This window comes from Salmo salar, chromosome ssa05 (assembly GCF_905237065.1).
Source record: "Salmo salar chromosome ssa05, Ssal_v3.1, whole genome shotgun sequence".
In the NCBI taxonomy this organism is placed as follows: Eukaryota; Metazoa; Chordata; class Actinopteri; order Salmoniformes; family Salmonidae; genus Salmo; species Salmo salar.
The window spans coordinates 57,412,479-57,428,891 of record NC_059446.1 but is presented as its reverse complement, the minus strand read 5'-3'; the positions used below and the strand labels follow the sequence as shown (position 1 = coordinate 57,428,891).

Sequence of the window (16,413 nt, the reverse complement as noted above, 5' to 3'; positions counted from 1 at the left end):
CAGCTGTGCAACTATTACGCTAAATTGGGCCATTATTCCTATGATCAGAATGTGAATTTGATTAATACGGTCAAAATGTCCAATTGAAAATGCTTCCTCAAGTCACATTTAGATAGCCCTCTACGGAACATTTGATTCATGGCTTGATTCTCTTTATTCTATTGAAACAATAGGTCGAGTAATAGTTGACCTGCTTTGAGTTACAGTGAAAACGGTTGGAAATATCCAAACAGAGTTTGAAAAGTGTACCAGCTGACAACACGAACATGTAAAAATAGCTTGAGAAACTGCCTTAATGAATATAATGTGAGAATTTGTAGGTGTGGAAGCCTACTGTTCCAGAGAGTAGCACAGACAGATGTTCATGTGGGAGTCCAATTGCACTCAAATTATGTCAAATATGAATTCCCTTCATACAGTTAAGCGTTGAATAGAATTACGTCCTTCTCCAAATGGCAACAATTTGCCTGGAACTGAGTGACAAAGGTTTAGCATGTCAAATATTGCTGCACGAGCAGTTTGACAGGATTAACAGAGCGTAAACTTAATTTGATGTTGCCACAATTCATTCTATTCATATGGGCTAAATAGTATTGTTCATTTTGCAGCATATTTAGGGGCGACGTGTTCATACCTAGTTCTGCCCAGGGGCATTAATCCAGACTAATGAAATGATCCTATCCTCTGTGGCTTTTTAATCTATTCACTGGGAAAGTAATTGACAAACCACAGTATGTGCATTAGGATAGCTCCATCACCAAAGGACAGCTGTCACTGAAGCAATTAAAAATGACAAAGTTTAATTCATTCTCTCTAGTTTTACCTGATATGAGACATTCACAATGAGTGAGCTTTCATTTCCAGGATAGTAATGCCGTTTGGACGAGAGCAGTTCATTTGTAATTCAAAAAACCACAAGCCATTGTCTGATAGTGCTTTAATATGTCAGCATTTCACACAGAAATTAACACCACAAAGCAAAACATAACATGAATCCTGCAATAACATAACAAGATACAAAATTACATTAATGAATTACTCTGAAATTAGATGCCAATTGCACATACTCAGATAAGTCATTTGACATCCCATCTGATTATCTGTTTATGAGTGATATGCTATTTGGTCACTAATATAGACGTCATATCAGATAAAGAGCTAGGCTAACCAAGTGTACCTAGCCCTACATACAGTAAGTGAAGGACTGCAACAAGCATGATACTTAGCAGGCTTTTAGCTTAGCTTCTTGAAAAAAGACCGAGACACAATTAATTACGGAGCCAACTACCTCTGACACCAGGAGAGCCGGATCCCAATAACGTTTTTAATCCACCTAAATGTCAAGGCAACATTTACAGGTCTCCTCCTCCTCCCAGTCTCGAATGGCTGCCAAAAGGCCAGTGGTTAGTCATCTGTTTACTCCTGCAGCTGCTGGGTGTCATTGGGAGTCTGAAGGAGAAATCCCCTGATTCTATCTGCCATTTGTGACAGTTCCCCCAGACCACATTAATCAGGAAGTTCTCTGAGAGCAGGAGGAGACCGGAGGCTTGGCGTACGGCTATGGCCCAGGAAAACTGCACCAACGGACTGGATCTGAGGTGGGGATAATTCACTCAACAAAAGCCTTGCGTTAATCATGCAGTAGTATATTACAGATAGAGGGTTTCATTCATAGAAATGGTACCAGATTGAGCTTAGACTCAGAACCAAGCGCAACTATCAGACATGGCCCATCTAAAAGAGTGCTATTGAATTCATACATATATTTCAAAGAAATAATCATTTGCCATAACTCAAGTACAGTATAGTGTATTCCACAAAATGAAGACAAAGAGTGCCCAGTTTGGCAACATATTTAACTGATCTTATTCAGAAAACGACACTTTATAACAATGGAAGACGCACTCAAATAAAATAATCTGAAACATTTGTCATCCAGTAGCCATGATGACAGATAACTGCTCTCAATTTACGAGTCAAATATTAATGCTTATTTCTGTCAGCTTTGTTCATTCCCATCATAAATCCTTGTTCACACTCTCTTATCATGTAGGCCCCTCTCTTCACAGGAAACAAACCCCATTTCTTATGAAGTACCTTGTCAAATCTTCATTTCCATTTTTCACTTGTGTCAACAACTAACGAGTCTGTGTGCATGTGTACAGTACTGAGGACCCTGCAGTAGTTGACTAGTTAGATGCACAATGCAAACCGCAGAAAGAACTACACCTCAAGGTGCCTATCAACCTCATAAAGGACTTCTATTCCAGTTGTGTATCAGTGTAATTCCCAGACATTATTCTCTCACACAGGGATGACAATCACAGTGATGGTTCTCAGAGATGTTTCACAATCAGCTACAAGCATCACATTTGCATAATGAAAGCTTAATGGCCAAATCGAATATCCAGTATCATTATCGTATAGTGTTATTACATCATCATCATCCAGAATTTGCGTTATTGATGTCAGAAGTGGTTGTTATAATGTGTGGAGAGATGCCCCTGCAGTTTAATACATGTCCTCTGGCAAGTAGCACATTTTATGCTGTAACTTCCTTTGATTTCCTTGATTTAATGTTTTATAGCGAACAGAGTGGGGACTCTTTACTGTGTTTTTTCCTCATGGGGCAAACATAAATGGTTCTTTTTAAATATTGAATTACACTTAGATCCATAATGAATGAAAGTCCTTCATTGAGCTGATTTACTCCACATTAACTTGTGTCGGATAGGATATAGCTGATGGCAAGAGATTGCTATCAACATGGCATCCACATCAGAGCTGAAAACCATTGCTAGCATTTTTTTCCCCTTATCTACCGAAAACAATGTACACTGAGCATACAACACATTAAGAACACCTGCTCTTTCCATGATATAGACTGACCAGGTGAAAGCTATGACTCCTCATTGAATCAGTGTAGATGAATGGGAGGAGACAGGTTAAATAAGTATTTTTATGCCTTGAAACAATTGAGACATGGATTGTGTATGTGTGCTATTCAGAGGGTGAATGGGCAAGACAAACGATTTAAGTGCCTTTGAACGGGGTATGGTAGTAGGTGCCAGGTGCACCGGTTTGTGTCAAGAACTGCAACGTTGCTGGGTTTTTCAACACTCAACAGTTTCCCGTTTGTATCAAGCATGGTCCACCCCCCAAAGGACATCCAGCCAACTTGACACAATTGTGGGAAGCATTAGAGTCAACATGGGCCAGCATATCTGTGGAACGAATTGACACCTTGTACAGTCCATGCCCTGACGAATTGAGGCTGTTCTAAAGGCAAAAGGTGGTGCAACTCAATATTATGAAGGTGTTCCTAATGTTTAGTATACTCAGTGTATATCTGTAGGAAGTTGCTCTTATTAAATGCGATGTTGATGTTTCAATAATTCACTGAGACTGAAAAAGAAACAATTTGAAAGGATCTGTATTTCTGGCTGTCATACAGATACAAACACGTAATGAAATAGATGGCAAGCCTTAATGCATTCTGACACTTTCCTTCACTGTAAGTCGACATCTACCTATTTAATTTTCCACTTTGTAATCACCAGTGACAAACAGAAATGGACAATGAGAGAAAATGAAAAATGCTATTCCATCAACACACAGAGTTCAATTAGAAGATAGAAACAGTATCTAATAGAATAAAGTGGGCTTGATCAGTTATTATTTACATAAGGACAAATCTTCAGCGAGGGCTCCGGCTGAGTACTTTCTTATAGCTACTATAGAGGGTCAAAATACATGAGGAAAAAGTATGCCAAGCCAGGAAATGTTGCGTCCTAAATGCTCGTACAATGGCCATAGGGAAGGTCTGCTCAGTGTAGCGATCTCACAAGCAGCAGGGAAGCATTAGCTTTAATAATACCTTTTAACAGTTCTGTTCCGACAGTTAAGCATCCCCCCCGTTCTATTGAGGGCCATGCCAGCCTAGCTCAAATCAACTGACACCTCTCAGGAGCGAATGCCCTGTCTGTCTCTGTTCCTTTCCCTTAGCCGCTCAGCCAATCACCCGGTGGGGAGGTAGGGAGTATCGCTGTGGTAGTTGTAATCCGGACACACTTTCTGCACCAGCTTGTAGTCGGTGCTGTAGAAGGAGATGTAGATGCAGATGACTTTGAAGGGCTTGGAGCACAGCCAGGACACATGGCTCTGGGTCTGCTCCTGAGGGCAGCTCTGCGAGGGGTCGTGGGAACACAGCGACTTCCTGGTGCCCTTCTCCACCTTCTCGTACTCCACCCTGCAGTTGAACAGCTTGGTGTCTTTGGGCTCGAGGACCGCCGACTGCTGCAGCTGGAACTCCACGGCCTTGGTGGGCGGCACCAGACCCACCGACACGTTGCCCTGGCCCGTCGCGTTGTGGCGGAAGTAGACGCTGAACGTGCCGTTGCCGTGGTCTACGATCTTCCCGGTGATCAGCAGGTTGAGCTTCACTGTCTTGATGTTGGAGTGGAAGTCTCCCCAGCCGAACATCTTCTTGAACTTTCCTGTCTTGACGATGGGTCTCCTCTTGGATCGGGAGCGGGGGTCTTGAAGGCTCGAGGTGTTGTGGAGCCAGTCCCAGAGCTCCTGTTTAGAGTACGGTTCCAACTTGTCATAGTTCAGATCCAGGCCAGACAGGTTCTTGTCATAAAAGGTCTGGGAGAGCAGGCGACTGATGGATAAGTCCTTGCTGGTGTCTGTTGTCCAGAGGTCCTTAGCTCTTGACTTTGGGCTCTCTGACTTCAGAACGTCTGAACTTCCAGAAGCAGACGAATGGGCACTTGTAACCTGTAGAAAACAAAGAGACAATCCTATTTCAATGATGGAACACAACAGGCATGCCGTGAATGTCTTAAACCGTTAAAAAAATAAGCCTGCTGTGTAGGATAAAAAGTGATGTCCTTGATATGCCATTGTTTTGTTTTATACCAATAGATCATACATGAACTGTAGATCTGAAATGGCAATAAAATCAATACCCATTTGAAATTCAGTGACGCTGAAGGTCATGACTAATGGATATAGAAAGAATATGAGACAAATTCACTGCATGACACAATTGCCTCATATGAACACAGTGTCTTTTATCAAGAGTAAGGACATTCCAATCCTGCCATACATATAGATGAATGAAGCGTTTATTCAGTAGCCTACAGACGTGACGCCACACCAGACTATTACCCCCTGAATGTTCCCTGAACGGTTGATTGATGATTCCTTTACTCTGTCCCTCATAATAATACAGATGAGAGGGCTAAGATTCCCACTGCACTTCACGAAGAATGGTGACAGTGATGGCCTAACCCCATCTGTGGAACGTGACAGCAGATCTGTCTGGGCAAAATCTTACATGTTGTACCTTTACCTCAGATCAATACTAGGAGAATAAGGTCTTCTCTCTTTCACAAAGTTCACAGGATGATATTGCGGTAGGGTAGTCTGTATATTGTAACAGTTATAGTGTGAATGCATGTTGGATTTGGACATAGAATACTTCATTTGAAAAATATCAAATCTTCTTATTTTTGGTGCTCAAGCCGAATTTCAATCTCATCTTTGTTTTGGGCCAAATTTGACTTCATATCCATGAACAGTGCAAAAGAATTGTGCAAAAACCTAATTATAAATCTGCCAACTTGATTTAATTTGAAATTTTTCTTCAACAATGTGTTATAAAGGGGGCACTATTTATGTATTGCTCACTTTAGTAAACTCTGGTTAAATAATCGCCTCCTTATAACGCACATTGTTGAAGAAAAGTTTAAAATTAAGTCACACTGCGAGAATATAATGACGTTTATGGTATTTTTTGCACTTTGCAGAATTATTTTGTACTAAGAAAATGTCGCTGCAATGTTCTTTAACTTGTACATTTGCGTTCTACCTCTGAAAAAAATAGGGAAGGTTGAGTGGTTCAGTTTCATTGAATAGGAAGTATGAACCATCATTCAAAAAAGCACAATTTATTTCCAAAGGCTTTCTCTTTCCTGATTCATTAGCAGTGGGCTCTCCAATGACCAAATGAAATATAGCTTTCATAGAGCTGTAATTACCTGTGCTGCTAAATGACTGAAGCTCAATCTCAATGGATTCCCCCTACTCGGATTCCCCCTACCATTTTTTCCCCTCGTTTGACCTTTATTTAACTAGGAGAAAGACTCAAGGTTAAAAGCATATTTTGCGAGGGCGACCTGGAAAATAAAATATTGAGTTTTCCCTTTAAGGATCTCACAACATATATCCCATTTAGTTGATTCAGACATGTTTCTCCTAAGCAATCATATGCACAATTCAATTTCAAAATGTTTCTTGAGAGCTAGCTTAGTCCTTGCTGTCTTGTCATGACGGTTATTATACTGGGTTCAACACTGACGTGCAATTAGCTTTCATCTGAAGCACCTGACAGCCTGCGCAAACTGTCATGGTCGGGATTAGAGGGCTCCGTGTCACATTCGCAGAGACCCCAATTCCCGGATTATAACCAACCTGTAATCCACACTACGAGATTAGGCAAATCAAGGCACTCCTGACTAAACCAACATTTACATCAAGGCAGCCTTGTCTGAGGAAACAGAGGAAAGGCCAAGATTACCTCGCTCTGTTTGAGAGCATGTGAGACAGAGAAGACAGAAAATTATTATTTTCCCTGCTGGTGTTAAATGGAGGTGGAGAAACGGGTTGTCACCAACAGCTATAATGGGGTGAATTTGAAAAGTTTGAGGCATTGCTCATTAGACAGTTCTAAATCTCACCTGTGGCCTCAAACAAACCAGAAATCCTGCACATGATTACACAAATACTGGGATGATTCTATCATGGAGGACATACCCTGTTAAATACCCTACTGAGTCCTATTGAAAATACCCATAGACATAATGTGGTATACACAGTAGATGGATGTGCCTGAATGTTATCTCTTCCTGTTAAGGAATCCTTTCCTAGAGAGAGGAAGATACAGGCTGGTACTGTACAGTAGCTTCCCTTGTGCTAAGGAGGATATGCTATAGGTTAAAACCCCAATATAGCAAAAATGTCTTGTTCTGATAAGACAACCTTGGTAGCTAAAAAAACACCTAGGAGAGACTATTAAAAATGTGTGAGCTTTCATTCACTGAAATGGTACTGCAGCTGGAACTCGTAGGGGGGGGGGTTATGGGGCAGACTTGTTTCTTCCGACAGACTGTTACCATTTTCGCCACTAAATTGAGTGAATTCTGGGTGCTGCGATTAGCCGACACTTCCGGTTAAACAGTCATTAGAGCTGGAATGGTTGGAACCGGCTATCTCTGTTCATAGCAACAATGTCGTCCATCCTGTTTGGGTAGTTTGGAGTTGTTTGTTTACCATAGCTTGTCTCAGTATTTTGTGTTATAGTGGAACAAAATTGCACCATGTTGATGAATCAACATGAATCATGGCCATTCCACCCATTCTATTTAGTATATAAAGGATCTTCACTGACATGACATACTTCCCTTTCAACTCTCAGCTACCATATGTGCCTAAATGAATCTCAGAGAGCACCTTACAGCACTGGTCAATCAGAACCATTCAGAATCTGTGAATCCACAGGGACATGATTCCATCGTTCAGTGAGCAGAACGGAATTGGATCTAAGCGCAGTAAGACTGTACACATCTCCAGGGATATGTTTTAGGCCAGATGTGGCCTACTCTTCTCCTGGAGAGCTACTCCCCGCAGGGTTTTGTTCAAGCCCTAATCTAACACTTGATTCTACTAATCAGTAGCTCTCCTGGGGGAGTTGGCCATCACTCATTTAGGGGATCGTTTGGTTGTGCTGATATCCAAATTGATCTTGGAATATTTAGGATGTTCTTTCTCTGGTGTTTTCATGGATCAGCTATAGCATTCTCAGAGATGAACAGAGATCAACGTGAAATCACCAGAAAGTTCGGTCTCCATGTTACCCCCACTGTTACCTGAGGGGGTCAAAGATTATGGGCTTTAGAGTGAGGCATCAAGACATCTCAAATAGGTGTGAAATAGAATGGTAGACTATCAAATGTAGCACACATAGGGCAGTATTATCGCCATGAGTTCTGTACAGGATGAAAACGGTCAGCAGTTGGACTGAGGGTATTACCGTGGCAAAAAAAAAAATAGCCACTATTTTCTCCAACTCACCCAGAGGATAAATACATAATCACATTATTTCACACACGAGTTGGTTCAAAGGCGTCCAAAATAAGTTTGCGAGGTTCCCATGGGTCTGTCAATCTGTCGAAGGAGCTCGAGGCTTGAGCTTAGGATGCGCCGAGCACGAAACAATTATGAGCACCCCATTAAAGCATGGCGAAGCAATTTGGAGGCGAAGCCTGGAAAAAACATTCACATCAAGTGGTACTATTGAGAGTAAACACTTTCTGTACATCCAACACTTCATGTTTACAATACTGTAATGACATTTTACAGTAATATAGTATTAGTTTAATATAATTGCATCATAATCCACTGAATAAAAGTGTTCCTTAAAGAGAAGGCTTCATTAGTTCAAGGGATAAAATGATTAGTGAGCCTAGTGAAGTGTGAAATTGAGTTTATAATTTTCAAGACTTCGAATTCAATTCGATAATGGGAATCGTATAAATAATTATTAATAATTGACTTATTTCAATCACTATGGAAATTAAGTGCTGATAACCCAAGGTAACTATTGAAGATTAGTCACCTTTGTGGGATTAAGTTAAAATAATGTGTAAGAGACAATTGGGCCTGTTTCTCTTGCTTGTCTGTTGACAGATTTACCTCATGCAGGGTTACTATGTACCAGAAGATTAACACAATCGGGGTGTGAGAAACTGTGATGGCATAACAATGAAGATATTATGTCAAGCTTATCAAAAGGTGAAATGTCAAGCATTATTACTTTTCAACTGAATTGAGTGACTCAAATGGGAGTTTCATCTGAGTTGATTGATTAAAATTAGATCTACAACAAATCGGGGAATGTGAATGACAAAATGTTTCCCTCTGCACCTAACACAATAGTACATCTACTAAAACAATAGATGATTAGGTAAAGATGTAAAGGGAAATTTCACAATTGTTCATCTTCATATTCATCATCTCCAGCACCACCCCAACATCAACATATGTGAAATGGCGCATTTCTATGTTTTGTAGTGAAAAAAGATAGAGGAAGATAAGTGTTTTCAATGACATTATCGGTGTGCATCGTGTGATTTTAATCAATTATTAGTATGCATTGCCCACTAATGGTCTACTAATTGGATGATGATGTCATTGGAAAGACTTATCTTCCTATATCATTTTTACTACAAAACATAGAAAAGCGGCATTTTCACATATGTTGATGTTGGGGTGGTTCTGGAGATGATGAATAGGAAGTTGTAGTATGGTGACATTTCCCTTTAAGAGTAAAAGCAAAGACTGGTGCTCTCCAATGTGCTGAAAAGTATACTCAAAATATATATGCAGCATATACATTTACCAAACACTTGTGAGTAAAAAAGTCTTTGGAAAAATGCTATGGCACAGGCAACATCTGTACATTTAGCTGGTAGCTTTGAACACAAGATTTCAAAAGAGAGAAAATTAGATTTTTACTAGATAATTGACAACAAAAACTCAACTTACCATAGAAATGAGTGACAGGAGAACAACGCACCAACATGTGGACTTCATTCCTCTTGGTAGACCTTCACTTTTCATGCCTACCTGTACGCAAAACCCTTTCTTGAAAAAAAAATCAAATTGACTTGGTAAAAATGCCACAACTAGAGATAAATGACAAAGGGAAACCCGAAAAAAGACCCTGGAGCAAATGGCTGGGATCAATCTTCAGATTGACTGAGGGCTGAAAATCAAATGCTCTGTCTATGTTTTGTCTATTGGAAGATGTGAATGATACGTTCTTTGATGCAGGATTAGTGGCGGTGTTGCGTGAACGGTACTGCTTGTAGGTCTGATTGTCAGTGTTATGTGATGTTTTATAGAGCGAGAGAAAGAGAAGAGAGAAAGAGGGATAGAGAGAGGCAGGAAGAGAGAGAGAGAGGGGGGGGGGCGAGAAAGAGTGAGAGAGAGAGGCAGGAAGAAAGCGAGAGAGAGAGAGAGAGAGAGAGAGAGAGGCAGGAAGAAAGAGAGAGAGAGAAAGACAGGGGAACGAGGGCGGGATAGAGAGAGGTAGGAAGAGGGAGAGAGAGAGAGGGGGTAGAAAGAGAGATAGAGGGAAAGAAGAGACTTCAAGAGAGCCTTGCAGTATAACTTTTCATTTGTGTCTAGAGAGACATCTAGTGGTACAGCTAACATAATGACAGTACACTAGAAAGACATCAATCAACATTTCCACTGTAACTTAGCATGTTTATAACACTTTCTTCATTTATTTTTAGTAATACTTCCGATACAATCTCTACAAAATGACGGAGTCTTATCTTTTTGTACAACACACAACTTGCATCAAGAGAACCACCATCAGTAATATCATACACCCACTTTGCAATATTCAAACTAAACATTTGTGTGCAATACAAAATAAATGTACACATATGTTGATCTTTTTTTTCTCCAAAAATTCAAAAATGTTATTATTTAAAAGGAAAACTGACAAAAAAAGTAAACATTCTCCTCATCAGCTGCTCTTCCAGCTATCAGGCAGACTGGTCGAATTCTGCCACTGCAGAACAGCGGCGTCATATTTCCTTTGTATTCATACGCTGTAATGAAGGCTGCTTAGACGGACCTCGATATATACAGAATATATGATGTGATATTGTACGCCGGGAGAACGACTGCATCATTATAATATGTCTAAGGGCACCTATGATATGGGTCATTGTGAAAAAGGACATTTAAATAGTCTTAAGTCAGAACTGAAAACCACTGTCGTGTTCCTAGAGCCTTTGTCCTACAAAATGGTACTGTTTAACTTCTTTCTAAATTCATCAGTCATTCATTACATGAATCAATGACATACAGTTTAAACCTGTGCTGCACCCATTATTAAATATGTTGGTTTCATGAATGTATATGGTACTGTAGATAGCTGATCATTGACAATAAGGCAGAAGTTAGGGTTGCGTGACATTAGAAGTTAGATAAAAATACAATAGTAGTCACACACATCGTTTTAGCTTTAGAAGGGTTTTGTTTTTTTGCGAAACAAGTTATCTAAAAAATAAGAAAATCCATTTACCCATTTATCTTCCATGTACATATGGGCTTTGTTTCATATTTAGAACATTTAAACCATTGGAAATATCTCATTGTAAGCAAGAACAGAATCAATGGTCCTCATTTAAGTAGTCTATTCGATTTCATTCTGGCATAGAGAGGGACAATACCAAACAAACTACAGTATATCGACCACAAAAGATACTGGACCAAAAACAAAACGAGTTGTGACAAAATAAAATCTATACATATTTACTATTGATTCACACCCCTCTGTGTTATAGAATGTGGACATCATCTCCAGTTTTCATGTATCCATGGCCTTGAAAATGCCTATTATTTTCACATTTTGTTTCCAACTGCATATGGTTGTGTCTTAAGAGAGGCAATGTTCTATGGCAATACAACGTATAACTCATCATGTGCATATCATGCTGCACTAATATAGTGCAATAATTGTGCCTGGAACAAAGCAAAAGGGAGACAGGCAATAGATCCAGTAACCAGGGATTGTTTCTCATCTTGTGTTCTCTGTCTGTATATGTTTATCCTTCAAGATAGGCCTCTGTCTAGGAATCAACCGGAAACCAAAAGTATCTCTTTGTTTGCGACCGAAGAAGGAGATTTCAGTCAAAATCCAGAAAGGAAATGAATCCAAGCCTTTTTATGGAGATTTTCTCCCCTTCCCTGTGGTGACTTTTGGCAACGTGCGAACCGTCAGTGCATCCTAAGCCTCCAGCTACTCAACGTTTCAGTGACAAGCAGAAAAACACGGCAAAGAAATGAGCTTGTGCTGTTTGTGTTCAAAGACAGAAAAGTTTGTCTCTTCGCAGCAGCCCTTCCATTTGAAAGCAAAAAAGGGCAAACAAAAAAAGGCATTTTCCTCGTAGTGAGTGGAGGCTGTGAAGGCTTTTGTTTAAGGAAATATCACAAAAGAAAATGGAAAAGGAGAACTACTGCTTGAAATGGACTAAACCCAAATACGTCTAAGTGGAGAAATGTTTCCTCAATTCCAATCTCCATTTAACTCATGAGGACCCAAAATGGATTCAAGATGGCCGTTGGTCTTCTTCTTCTGATCTGCAGATGAAAACATCGCTGTCCGTCCTATGATGGGATATGTCTCTTTGTTTTTACGGCAGGTGTGGCAGGTCTCTAGAGGACTAGGCTACCCCAGAGTCCTACATGTCAGCGTCCCCGTCATAGGCTAGGGTGAGAGGTTTCAATCGGTTGTTCATTTGCCTCTGTCTCTTTGGTTTCTTTGGCTTTTTGCTAAGAGGAAGAGTAGACAACATGTTACTACCCTGCCTTACAATCTGCACACTACAGTGCAAGTAATACACCACCAGCACTAGAAAGTGGCTATTACTATTATGTCAGATCTAACATATCGCTGCGATTGTTCCAAATGAATGATATCTCTATAAAACGGACATTTCGGAAGACATGGGCATATCAAAAAGATAAAAAGCAAGTTAAAGGTATTAGTATGTTAATTTGCATTAATATCTGTGGCCATGCTTCACTTGACTTCTATGGCTCTGAGCTATAAAGTACCTTTTGTATTGGCTCTGACAGTGCAAGAATATTACAGAGCTATTTAGCAAACATCACCATCCTAGGAAAAGAGAAGCACTATTGCTGTCCTGCAATCGTTAATGCCTCAAAAAGATGCATGCATAAACGCTTACTTCTACTGCATGTGTCCATATTTTTTGATGGTAACGTGAACGTGATCATCCTCAACAATTGGTGTTCCGTGCATAACAAACGTGAGCAACATAATACATGTGTGTGACAATGTATGGTAAATAGAGGATAAACAGGGATGAGATGGCAGAGGGGATTTGATAAACGCAGGGGAATGTTGCTCCTGCTCCAAAATATAGTAGCTATCTGTCATGGCCACCAGAGGGCAGTATGACATCATCATTGTGCGATTTTACATTCAAGAAAACAAATAAGTCTACAGGAAAAGGCCAGAATGAGTCTTAATAGGGGTTGAATAAGTCAACGGTGGTCACATCAGTTGTCACTAAGCCTGGTCACAGATTTTGTTCCAGGCCAACACTAACACTTCTGAGTTAACTAATCTTCATCTTGAGATGTTGATTAGTAATTGGGTGTGTTAGGGTCTGGAGACCACTGCCCTAATGGTTTAGGTTAATGATTTGGTGAAGGTAAGCTCATCCTAAAGTCGGAAGCTTACTTACGACCAGGTTCTATCCGGAGCCTACCACCTACAGTATGAGGGACCCATAGAAGGTGATTTCCTGGGACATCACCTGCACTAGCAACTTCACACAGCTGGTCAAGCGGGACATGTCATGTGGCACTGGTGGAGGGGTCACAGGTCAGGGGTCAACGATTGGCACTGCAGCTACTCGTAGGGCCGCCTCTTTTTCCTCTTTAGCCGCTGCCCTGGCCGCTGCTTTGGCCGCTGCCCTGGCCACTGCTTTGGCCGCTGCCCTGGCCGCTGCTTTGGCCGCTGCTTTGGCCGCTGCCCTGGCCACTGCTTTGGCCGCTGCTTTGGCTACTGCTTTGGCCCAACTCTTGGCAATCGGGGCAGGTATAAGTCAACTCATGTGCATTTTGGCCCATCCAGACCACCGTCCCATTGGCGTTGGACTCAGTGGCCTGAAGACGGCGGAGGACACTGTAACTGCTGCTGGCGACAGATGGCATGAAGAAAACAAAACAAACAACAACAAAACAATAAATAAACCAAAAAGATGAGGGGGGGATGAACCGACTAACGACTAAATGAAAAGGTTCAAAATCTAATCGGACCAACAACAACGAAAAATATCTACGGGGATTTTTAATGAATGATGAAGGGATGGATGAGTAAAAAAGGACAAGATCAGAGCGGACTCACCAAGCTAGGTATATCATAGACACTATGAACATGAGCAGTACCAGGGCTCCCGCTGCTACACCATATACCCACATCTTCAGCTTGCCATCTGTGGAGGAGGGAGAGCTGTCAGTTCAGCTGGCTACGCGGCTGACTGTGTCCGTAACACAATCAGAATTGGGAAGAACAATTCATTTGTCAAGCACTTTGCCCACGTATCAAGCAGAACTGGATTCTGGAAGGAACACAAGGTTGATGATGGCATCCTTTTGAAAGAAGTCTTCAGAGCTTCCACTTAGTTCCGCAATTTACAAAATGGACATGTTTTGTAGATTAGCAATGCAAGGCAACATATGCCAGTTTTCGTTCATTTCTGGCGTTGTAAATGTTGATCTGAACTGTGCTTTGAAGGACATGTCTAGACAGTCTCAATCTGTCGAAAATGGTAGAAGCCCAAGTTCCACTTACTGCCTCAGTGACATGCAACACTCTAACCAGAAAGCACTATGGGGTTAACCAAGCATGTTGGTCTTTAGAAATGTTAAAGCAGTTAATATTAACTAAGAGCATACAAGAAATTAGCATAATACATAGTATCTCCTGTATTGGTTACAATCCTGCTGCAGCATCTAACCAATCATCAGCCAAGTGCTTCCTTTTCATTTCATGCACTTATTTAGCAATGATGAAAGAGTAGCAGAGAAACATTCCTCTGATCCAAACTGGTCCTCCCATCACTTTACATTCTTGCTATATTTACTATTGTCAGAAGTGTGTGCAGAAATGTAACTCTCATAAACCAAAAGCCGTAAAAGCTATTTACTGTGGTCGACGTAGCTGCACCTGGAATAAATAATGCCCCTGCAGCATCTATCTAATTTTCGTGGGTTTATTTTTTGTACCCTGCACCTGCAAGTTTCTGAACGTGTGTTCACTACTTCTAGGATAGTCACGTAGCTGGTTCACCTGGTCCAAAGGGCTGCAGGTACCAGGTGCGGCCGGTGCGTCCTGGCTGTATGGTGGCAGGCAGGGTGGGGTTGATGGCACGGCTGGTCTTCACGTCAGTCTTCTTGTCCCCGGCTGTGGGGATTTCCAGAATGGGTATGGGGGTGCAGTGGTCCAGCTGGCCACTGGAGGACATCACCTCGGTGTAGCCCTCCTCGCACATACACACGCCAGCCTGAAGAGGGCAGTGTTACACAAATACAGTTCACTGCTGTGTTTGAATATGCTAGTATCTGTCAAATCCTTGCTTCCTCTGTCCTTGTTTCCTCAATTCCTTTCAAAGCTAATTGGAGGAGGAGGTCAGAGGGAGGGACCTTGGATCCTCTCCTTTCATGCACTTTGAAAGGAATTGAGGAGACAAGGATGGAGGAAGCAAGGATTTGACAGGTATTAATGCTTTCAGACACAACCACGGTTGTCAGCTTGTCACTATCTGGCCATGCTAGAACGGACTGAAGTGCAACACGTTCAGAACACAAACCTAATCTGAACCACTCTCACTCAGCATACATTGACTACCCGTGAACAGCTCACCTCAGTGCAGAAGGACATTGGCATTTGACACGGCGGGTCACAGGAGTTGTTGTCGTCCCCTGGAGGATTGATAGGGGGGCATCCTCCTGTAGGTCAAAGGTCACCAAAGAATGATCAGATGGCATGTGATTGGTCAGATCTTTAGGCTTTGATGTCATCTCTAATAAGGCATATGGAAATAAGTGCATTAAGGCACGCACCATTGAAGGTTTAGTAGTGCCTACCTGTGACGTTGAGTCCATCAGAGCGCTGACACCAGGTGACGCGAGAGGAGCCTGACCACGTGCTGCTCATCCACTTGTACTCAAAACACTCCCCATCTGTAAGAGCACAAGACATAATGATATCGATGAGCCATTAAGCCAGGTACAGAACAGAGCCACATTTAATTCAGATCAGTTCTACTGAATTAAACGGAACTTAATTGAACAGAGTGGTGTGGTTCGATTTTTACATTCTGGATGAACGGCTCAGGCTTTTGCTAGATGGCTTAGCATGAACGCTGTTAATGTTTTATCAATATCTCCATCAGTGCTCCAAGTGACCCATAGTCTTTAGGGAGCCCTCTGTAACTAATCACCTGCACAACCAGTTCAACTCTATCGTAAATGAGGAATCTAACTAAGAATTTAGATTTTTCTCTCAGTGCTCGCTGGCTACAGTATTATCGCTACAATCACTACAATATATTTTTTTTATCATCCGTCAGGGCATAATGATCTGGGCTGTTTCTATCTCTTTCTCCCTCTCCCTCTTCCCTATATTGCTTCCTCTACCTCTACCTCTCCCCTCTCTCTTTCACTCCTCTCTCTCATGTTTTTCCTCTCTATCCCATGTATCGCTCCATTTCCCCCTCCATTTCCCCCTCCCTT

At 41.4% G+C, this 16,413-nt stretch overlaps 2 protein-coding genes across 2 annotated transcripts in view; both read right to left on the bottom strand.

Moving 5' to 3' along the window:
- Positions 1-2,996: 2,996 nt before the first annotated feature.
- Positions 2,997-9,960, bottom strand: LOC106605258 (neurexophilin-1). The gene is made up of 2 exons (XM_014200696.2): positions 9,610-9,960; positions 2,997-4,779 (listed from the first exon to the last, which is right to left on the bottom strand). Exons 1-2 carry the CDS (start codon positions 9,682-9,684, stop codon positions 4,018-4,020), a joined length of 837 nt encoding a protein of 278 aa, XP_014056171.1. The 5' UTR covers positions 9,685-9,960; the 3' UTR covers positions 2,997-4,017.
- A 354-nt stretch (positions 9,961-10,314) lies between these two features.
- LOC106605193 (thrombospondin type-1 domain-containing protein 7A) overlaps positions 10,315-16,413 on the bottom strand; it is a 99,303-nt gene continuing 93,204 nt past the window's right edge. The window contains exons 24-28 of the mRNA XM_045718411.1: positions 15,766-15,861; positions 15,542-15,627; positions 14,969-15,182; positions 14,024-14,111; positions 10,315-12,417 (exon numbers count right to left, since the gene is read on the bottom strand). Of these exons, the coding sequence (XP_045574367.1) occupies positions 12,327-12,417; positions 14,024-14,111; positions 14,969-15,182; positions 15,542-15,627; positions 15,766-15,861 (575 nt within the window). The 3' untranslated portion in view covers positions 10,315-12,326. The remainder of the gene's footprint in view (positions 12,418-14,023; positions 14,112-14,968; positions 15,183-15,541; positions 15,628-15,765; positions 15,862-16,413) is intronic.

Coding starts and splice junctions, on each gene's coding strand:
- LOC106605258 (XM_014200696.2), bottom strand. CDS start 9,684: ATGAAAAGTGAAGGTCTACCAAGAGGAATGAAGTCCACATGTTGGTGC. Junction 4,780..9,609: donor TCCTGTCACTCATTTCTATG/GTAAGTTGAGTT, acceptor TGTTTTCTACAG/GTTACAAGTGCCCATTCGTC.